The sequence below is a fragment of the Pterocles gutturalis genome, unplaced genomic scaffold (assembly GCF_000699245.1).
Source record: "Pterocles gutturalis isolate BGI_N339 unplaced genomic scaffold, ASM69924v1 scaffold7903, whole genome shotgun sequence".
Classification (NCBI taxonomy): Eukaryota; Metazoa; Chordata; class Aves; order Pterocliformes; family Pteroclidae; genus Pterocles; species Pterocles gutturalis.
Genome location: NW_010120369.1, coordinates 1 through 8,886, shown reverse-complemented (window position 1 = coordinate 8,886; position 8,886 = coordinate 1). Strand labels below are relative to the sequence as shown.

The window sequence follows — 8,886 nt, the reverse complement described above, 5'->3', positions numbered from 1 at the left end:
GGAGGTCCAGAAAGGATCCAAAGTAAAATTTACAGCACACAGGAGAAACAGGTACTGGAATACAATATCTAAAAGCCAGGTTTCACATGGTTAGGTGACAAGTGCTTATTAGGCTTAGATTATTTTGCGACTCCTTAGCCTTTTCCCAGATCACTGACCTCCAAAAAGATTATGCCATTCACGTTTGCTACAACTTGTAAGAGATTCAGTACGACAAAAGAAGTTTAACAGCAGCTGGCAGAGCAAAGCACAGCTGTTTATCATCCCACACCAGAAACAGTTCTTCAAACACACATCAGGGACTAGAGAGATAAGACACTTTTATCAGGAACAAACCTTTCAGACAGAAGTTACTAAATCGTGGCTTTAAAGCAAGTAATGAGTCTGTAAGTGCACTGCAGAAAAAGAGACTGCAAATAGGCACCCATTAACGGCACTGAGCTATGCACATACTGCTTGTGTAACTTCAGTCTCCTAACACTCTTTAGCATCATGAGACCCTTTCTTTGATTGACAAAGGAAACAGCTGTATGCCACCTTCATTAAGACAAAGATAATTTGTTTCCTTATAGAACTGTCCCTTTGCCATCATTTAAGTACTGATTGAACACATGTAAGAAAGGCTACCACTAGTTGGAGTGGTAAAAAGACCCAAATGTGGTAAGCAATCTAACTCCCATTCTAATGTTCCCAGAATGGAAAATAAAGGTCCAAATATCAGACATTTGCATAAACAAGCAACTATTCATTCTCTTTTTATGCTCACGTTCATGACCTCTGGCCATCTGAGTAGAGAATTTGACTGGGTGAAATGAGATTCCCCTATTGACCTCAGTCTCTCTCTCCAAAGAAATAATGATAAAAATGGGATTGTTTTCAGAGAACTGAAAGCCTGATTTGTATATGCAATAAGCCATTCCATATTAAATCCACGGAGCATTTTCATCACCTCAAAATTACAAAAACTATTTGTTTCCAGACAGTGCAGGATAATTAATTCAGTCTTCACCAAGACGAGCTTTTCTCCATATTGTGCCTCTTACCTACACTGAGTTTCCCCAGAGAACAGCCTGAACCCTATGCACATATCAGACTACTAATGCCATGGACAGAATCAACAGCGTCAACATGCTTTAAGTTTTCACTGCCACTTCCCTCTGACAAACTAGATGTTGCCACCTACCGACTCTTGTCAAAACCTGAACTTCAAATGACTTTTTTTATTCCCCACTCCCAGACACAATGCCTAAGATGCACAACAGAGGCTGTAAGGAAGGAGCACTACAGCCCAGATAAAGAAACTATAAATTGATGCCTGATAATCTCAACTATTATTGTTACTTGTTTTGTTCCACTGTTGTAGCTACTTTAAGATGTCAAATTTTAGTAACATCAGTCCAAGTCTTGATCTCGTAATGTGACTGTCAAGCATGTATTTTTACAATGAGACACAACCATATATAACAAAGACAGCTGTGTGAATTTGAGGACAACCACAATTCCTTGCAAGCTTTACGTCACCATATGTTCTAGATTTGATGGTCCAGGGTAGAGCTTGAATGCTGTGGTCCAAATAATACACAGAAAGTTAAGATCTGTTGCTGCTTTTCCAAGATTTTTCCACACCTAAGGCGTGACAAATAAGAAAAAAAGCCTATCATCCAGCTCCAGCAGCACCGAAGATATAACTAAAACATTAATTATTCCTTTATAGAATTACATTGTCAAACAAGAAATACCTATACAGTCACAAAAGTCTGTCACAGTGTATGAATAATGGTTCTATTTCGCAGCTGCTGCACATATTCTTTTGCTTGGTCAAAACCAGTCCTTGGTGGCTCTGGAGGAGGAGGAGGACCTTCCACCAACTTCACAAAGTAATGGCACCTGCCGATGTTCATGATGCCAAACATGCCTTTGCCATGGTAACGAATCCGCTTCACATAGCGGCCTCTGCCCGACAGTGAGTGAGCTGAAGGAAAAAGGCAGGGGGAGAGAAGACTATTCAGTCAAGAATAACTACAACACATCTGCAACTGAAACACTGGCTTGCCGGTGTATTTTTCATGACTGCATATGAAAAATGAATTCTACTCGGATTCTCTCCTCATCTTTCTTCTATTACACTTAACAGATTACTGCTATAGAGGAACCTGGGAGTTCAATTAACACTCTTCAGGAGTACCAAAAAGGTGAACTGAGAAAGCATGCATGCAAAGATAAATACGTAGTAAAGGACAAATCCGAAGGAACCTACACTGAGTGCTTCGTAGATTATATGGCTCTTCTGAAGGTGGTATTAATTCCACTGCTTTTCAGTAGTTTATCTCATGAATCCTGTAGAAGTCTAATAGACTTCATTTTCCCTCCTTTCTCCCTTTATTGCATTCATCACAGGTATTTTCATTACCTACACATCCAGTCCTGCACTAGCAGATGATAAACCTTTTTATGGCAAAGGCCTGGAAGGCTCCAAAGAATTCTAATCAAATCTGCTCTACAATCCAGGTTACTTTAAGCTTAGGAGGTCAGCTTAATAACATTTATACTATATTTGGCAAAATGGAAATTTTTTTTTCTTTGGGCCTAAAAACACCTACACGTAAACATTTCTCTAGGCAAGGAAGCACTGCAGTTACTACAAGCTTATCCTGTAATAATGTATAACAAAGCCTTTTATTAAAGTCTACTGTCACTATTCATTTACTTTTACACTGTTTAACAGAATTTTAGATTCCAATCCTGCAAATCCAGTAGTACTAGCCATGGACAAAGCTTCCAGCATCTATGTTCGCTGGCAACATTAAAAGGTAATAACGGTTTGCTTCTTGTTGCCTAGTCTTTCATAATCATGTCAAGCATTTTCCTCTTCAGGACTTCCTGTTCACACGGGGAGCAGAAATACCACTCTCAGATGAATGCACCTTAAAAACAATGCATCTAGCACATGCCAGAAGAACAGCTGCCAGACACCAACGATAACAAACTGATGTTGAAGGCTCAGCAACCACACTAACTTCAGTTGGGCTGTAAGTCAGAAGCACATGCCTTTCATGTGCTTGGTTTTGGTAAATATAAGTTTACTAGAAACTATCCTCTATTCATTTCTGCTGATTTGAAGCAACAAAACCTTATTAATGATAAAACTTTTTTGTAGGGTAAGATGACATTTTTCTGCATTAAGTAAGAAAAAAATATACCTATATATAAATTTGACTTGAATTCCACGTTGTGATTTCTTACTGCCATTTCCTGTGCTTCTAACAGAACCTGTAACAAAAGGAAAATAAATGGAAATACTGGGTAGCAATTTAAGCAACGCTATTTCTGATTTCTAGATAACATGGAAGAATTTGCAAGTTTAAGTCAGTTACAGAAAAAGTATTCTATAGAGATCAAAGGTGTCAAAAGACAAACATCTTTTACATAAGTACGTTCTTTGCATACAGACAGAAAAAGCTTCAGAACAACTTTTACATTTTTTGTGAGGAAAGGGAGAGGAAAAGATGGTTCCCACCAGCATTTGTCAGCCCTTGGTCTAATTAGACAGACGACTAGAAACAAATTATAGGGTGGGCCATTCAATATTTTCAGCTAATACAGGATACTTCTTTGTCGTTATTATGCCAGAAATCAATGCTTCGGCCAAGAAAACAAGTAATTTGAGACTCCTAACAACTACAGCATATGAAAAGCTTTCATGCCTTTATAGAACTCAGTCCTTTCCCTGATGGTATCCTTCATCTCTTGCAATTTTAAGAATCAAAGCGCATAGATGCAGCAGCCATTATTGACAGGGATTCTGCATTATTCACCATGAACTTAACACCAAGTACTGAGAGAGGGCACCCACACGTAACTTATACCATCACAAATTAAAGCAGCCAGCACAAGTGATCTCTGCATATCCATAAGTCACAGCATTACATGATTGCTACAAAAATATGTTGTTTGAATGTACTCCCAGTGGGCTTAATAGAAACACAGAAAAAACTCAAAAATTGCCTAACTTCTGGTGATAGGTATTGATTTTAAAGTTTTCTTGAAACTAGGAGTGATAAAGAATACTACTACATACCTCTCTGATCACCTTTGCTCCCTTTTTATCATTAAATTCCAGCTGAGCAAGAGCCTGATCAATGGACATTCCTTTTATCTGCAATCAAAGTGTTAAAGTTAACTTCTGCAATTACAAATATATCCCTTCTCTTATTCAGAAGATAGTCTAAATTATTTTGCCATTATAAAAACCAAATCAAAATACTTTAGTTTCCTTAATTACCGTTTCTTCAATGTAATATCTTACATACAGAACTTCCGAGCAAAATGTTGAATAAATCTTGATAAAACATTCAAATTTTTTATCTTAAAGAGAAAAACAGCCTATTACTATCTTTCAAAGTTCCCCTTGCAATCTACTAGGCAGAAAACCACCATGAAAATTCTTCCACAGTGCATAATCTGCATATGATCCTGGATACACACTGGAGAGCATACTAGGATAAAGCAGCTAAACCAAACTACAAATAATTATTTGCCTGCACAGATGCATGTTCTTCCCCAGGAACCTATTACAAAGATGCTGATTAGACTGTGACTGAACTAGGCTGTTAAGCCAAATACAACAATTAAATTTTGTGTTCTAAGAAATACAGTACAAACGACTTTTTGCTTACCAGTTTTGCCAGATACCACATCTTCTCATTGCTATATTTTATGTCCCTCCGACAGTGATATATTTCCTAGGTGCAAAAAAAGTTAAAAGATCAATAATTCTGCTGTGCAAACAAGAATGGAGCATACACATCCTCTCCACAATCTATTTGCTTAATACGAATAAAATGAGTATGACTCCCCCTACTATACCATGAACATAACAGATCAGGCATACCTTTGACATTTGAAACTGAAAGCACTAAAAAAGTAGCTAGTGTACAGAAAATGTTAATATAATCTTATGAAAATTAGTTTACAGACAGAAGCCCTGAAAAGGATGATCATAAAATTTTTCATCATCTTTTCCTTTCCTCCTCCCCACCTTGTGAAGCAGTCTAAGACTGGCATGCCCATTTAGTCTTAAAAATATTACTCTGCTGTCAAGTCAACTTACTGGGATAGAAACTAAACAATATTACCAGAATGAACTTAATTAGCTCTTCAGCAGTGAAGAGGGTTTCAAGTTTGATTGGCATGAAGAGCTGTCTCTAAAGACCCATTTAACATTATTACTGTACCAACAGGGACCAAACTAGCTAGTAAAATTTAACATCAATACAAATTTGAAAGAGATGGCATTCTTTATGAACAGGTAAAAAACTGATTAAATAAGCAAGTTGGTCGCTAGCTGCATTTTCACATACGTTGCATTAGTCAGCACAGTACACCGCATGTATTGCCGTGTCCAAGGCCATAATGTTCACAGAAGCGATAAATGCTCATGGTCCACAAAAGCACATGTCAAAAAAAACCCTATTCTTTTGTGATGCAAATACTTTACTTTGCTATAGCAGTATGTCTAACAGAGGCCACAACACATTAATCTGCAATGAAGAACGATTACAAAAATGGAATTCCAAAATATCAGTTCTCAAGAGTATGGAAATACTGAAGAATTAACCTAAAATTCTCACAGGTTGTGCTGTAAAATCCCTTCCGTGATCCAATATACAACATTTCGTTTTCATGCGCAACTTAAATTGAGAGGCTTGCTTCTGTTCACATTTAACATTTAACTGTACTTCCCAGTTATAAAATGATCAATAAGAGGGGACAGGGAAAAGCAGGCATAAACCTGCTGTTATCATGACTCCATTTAAAAAATTGACCATGTTACTTACACTGACTTTTACAAAAGTTGTCTTAAAAGGCCAGCAGAAGGCCCTATACTGATCACAGAGGTAGCAAACTGAAGCAAATAATGTAAAATCTTTTATGGTTTAGTAAAACACAAGGTATTGTGCAACTCCACTGTACAGTATATATAAAATGGTTTCCTAAGAAAAAACCTCCTGCAATCACATGCCACATCGGACTCACATGTCCCTCCCCACATAACTTCAGAACCTCTCGGTCCATATTAAACACTTCAACCAACCACTGTGACAGAAAACAACCTCTGAATAGCTTCATTAAGCAGAGGCCACAGCAAGACACAATGCATTATCAGACTTCAGAGCATCTATAATGCAGAGAAATTAAGAAATGAAAAGAGCATGCACTCCATTGTACCTATATCGAAACAGGCACTGCTAGTTCCACTACTAGCAAAGTAAGGAAAGTTACATTTATATCTGTGTGCACAGAAGCAACAATACAATTGCCTTCTCCTCTAGTTATTTACCGCCAGTACAAACAAGCATATAATGATAGAACTTCTACCTCCGAGTAGTTCAGAGACTTCTACAAACAGAGCATGGCACCTTTCCAGTTTGCATCACATATTACTAGTAGGTGATCAGCTGCAAGCAAGTTACAGAATCACAGAATGGTTTGGGTTGGAAAGGACCTTAAAGATTATCGAGTTCCAACCCCCCTGCCATGGGCAGGGACACCCTCCACCAGACCAGGTTGCTCAAAGCCTTAATATTATTTAGAAATAGAAAACATTCTAAGTGATGTTAACTTTTACAATATAAATACGCCAAACTGGCTAAAATCTTCAATAACAAATGAAGACCAGGCTGGATGAGGCTTTGAGCAACCTGGTCTGGTGGAGGGTGTCCCTGCCCATGGCAGGGGGGTTGGAACTCGATAATCTTTAAGGTCCTTTCCAACCCAAACCATTCTATGATTCTATGAATAAGCTATCAAACTAGTGCCTTGGTGAGTCACCCAGAGACAGTGACAATCTGTTCAGAAATAGCTAAACATAAACAGAGAAGGAAAGTCACACAGGTGTATCCTTACAGCTGGTCTGCGAGGTTCTCCAGGCAGCTGTGGAGGGTAAACAATTCTGTTCTTTTTCTCCCACTTCCCAATTTTCTGCAGAGATGCACTTGTGTGGATGCATGACAGAGGAAAAAGGCCACTGGATACGAGCCACCTGCAAGACAAGACCACAGTCTTTGCTGCTGAACACAAGAGCTCTTTGTCCCTGCCAAGTTTATCTGGAAAATTGCAAACTTACCTGTCTTGATAAGGAGTACTGACACCTCTGACTACTCACAAAATAAAACTGTTCAAGTCATCTATAGGTTATGCTGAAAGGCCTTTTGAATTCAACGAGAAGCCTCAGGCTTCCTAAAGCAAACCATGAACCACAATGGACACTGGTATAGCATGAGATCCCCCATTAAGTGTCCCCAGATCAAAGATCTTTGTTCTTGTGTGGGGTTCACTACTCATACAAACAATTTATCTTTTCCAAGTTTATAAACATTCTGAAATTTGAAATGAAAGATATTCTAAATTACTTTCAAAATGCAATCACATCAACAGCCGACAGCAAAAACCTCTGGTTTTCAGTCAGTTCGTTCAAAAAAAACAAGCTACTTATTGCCCCCTGGTGACCAGATAAAGCAGTACTGGGCAGCCACTCGGAACTACAACAAACAGATGAGTTCAAAACCAGATATTGGGAATTTTACTAAGACCTGAACAGCTTCATGTGGGTAGCCAAACTGTGCAAAGCATTTTAAAAGCAACTGGCAAACAGAACACGTTGATTAGTTTCAAGAGGGCATTGTACACCTTAAAGTTTTCACGTCCTATCAGTAGGGGGTAACATAATATACAAATTTAAGTGTTATGGAATATTTTTTCAGACATTTACCAAAACAGGTTTATTTGCTTAATACTTAAAAATTTCACTAACAGAGATAAGAATTCATCATCAGACATAATATCATTGATTAATACAGGAAAATATGTGACAAGCACACAAATATCATTTTGCAATTTAACAACTTCAGCAGTAATGAACTAAGAATTATCTTCCTGGTATTAGCAGAACACATTAATACATTCAGCAAACTAAGGAATCTCATATTCCCTTTATCTTCAGCCTCATGTGAAGAGCAATTCTATTTATCATCACTTTAGGAGAAGAAAGAGGACAAAAGCCTCACTGTAGGCAAAAGGAAACCGACAAGCAACAAACAAGAGTGTATCGTATACAGGTAAGTAAGGGGAAAAGGAAAGAAAAAGTTGAGCACCTTTCTAGAAAGAATCACACATAAGCAACAAGAAGACATGCAGACTAGAAGAACTGACCAAAACAAGTGATTAGCATGTAACTCTGTCCAACTGCAAGGCAGTAAACAAAGCACAGGCAACATAAGCCTATTTCTTCTTCCTTCAGTAACAGAGATCTCTGTAATTTACTTCCACAGGCTCTAGCAGAGACCAAAGCTCTACAATTTGAGAACCCACATCAGCCCTTCTTCTGAAATCAGGGATACAGTCAGCAGTGACCAATGCTCCCCCAGCACAACTTTGCCATTCTTCCAGACCCAGGGGAAAGAAAGACAGCAACCACAGAAGAGCAATAACTGAGGAGAGCACGGAGGAGCAACAGGTACTAAGCTGGAGGAAATCCGGATACCCGACAGAAAGGGGTCATGAAAGAAAGACACCATCCACCATGCTACAATCTTCCAAGTACACAGAAAGACACTACAGAAGTAAAGAGTGACCTGCTCCGCACAGCTCCGGGACGTGGCAAGAAGCCAGCGAGAAGGCCGAGGACCCGGGATACCCCAGCCCCGAGGACCCCCAGCGAGGCGGCCCGAGTCCCCCTGCCCAGGGCCCGCCAGGACGGGCCTGCTCCAGGACACGGCGGAGCCACACTCACCTCTCGGGCCGCGCCCAGCCCAGGACACTGCACGCCCAGGCACTACCTGCAAGAAATCAGCGCAGTGAGCAAGGAAAAAGTAAGCAAGAACTCCC

General features: G+C 39.2%; 1 protein-coding gene across 1 annotated transcript; it reads right to left on the bottom strand.

Moving 5' to 3' along the window:
• Positions 1 to 1,685: 1,685 nt before the first annotated feature.
• Positions 1,686 to 7,050, bottom strand: MRPL22 (mitochondrial ribosomal protein L22). Its single transcript, XM_010076879.1, has 5 exons — positions 6,907 to 7,050; positions 4,677 to 4,742; positions 4,079 to 4,156; positions 3,201 to 3,270; positions 1,686 to 1,972 (listed from the first exon to the last, which is right to left on the bottom strand). The coding sequence occupies exons 2-5, from the start codon at positions 4,695 to 4,697 to the stop codon at positions 1,761 to 1,763; spliced, it is 381 nt and encodes a 126-aa protein (XP_010075181.1). The 5' UTR covers positions 4,698 to 4,742; positions 6,907 to 7,050; the 3' UTR covers positions 1,686 to 1,760.
• Positions 7,051 to 8,886: the final 1,836 nt, after the last annotated feature.

What these genes read in the sequence shown, in the direction of transcription:
- MRPL22 (XM_010076879.1), bottom strand. Translation starts at nt 4,697, where the DNA reads ATGTGGTATCTGGCAAAACTG. An exon ending in GAGCAAAGGTGATCAGAGAG is followed by an intron (nt 3,271 to 4,078) that starts GTATGTAGTAGT and finishes CTTTTGTTACAG; the next exon opens with GTTCTGTTAGAAGCACAGGA. An exon ending in CAAGTCAAATTTATATATAG is followed by an intron (nt 1,973 to 3,200) that starts GTATATTTTTTT and finishes TTTTTCCTTCAG; the next exon opens with CTCACTCACTGTCGGGCAGA.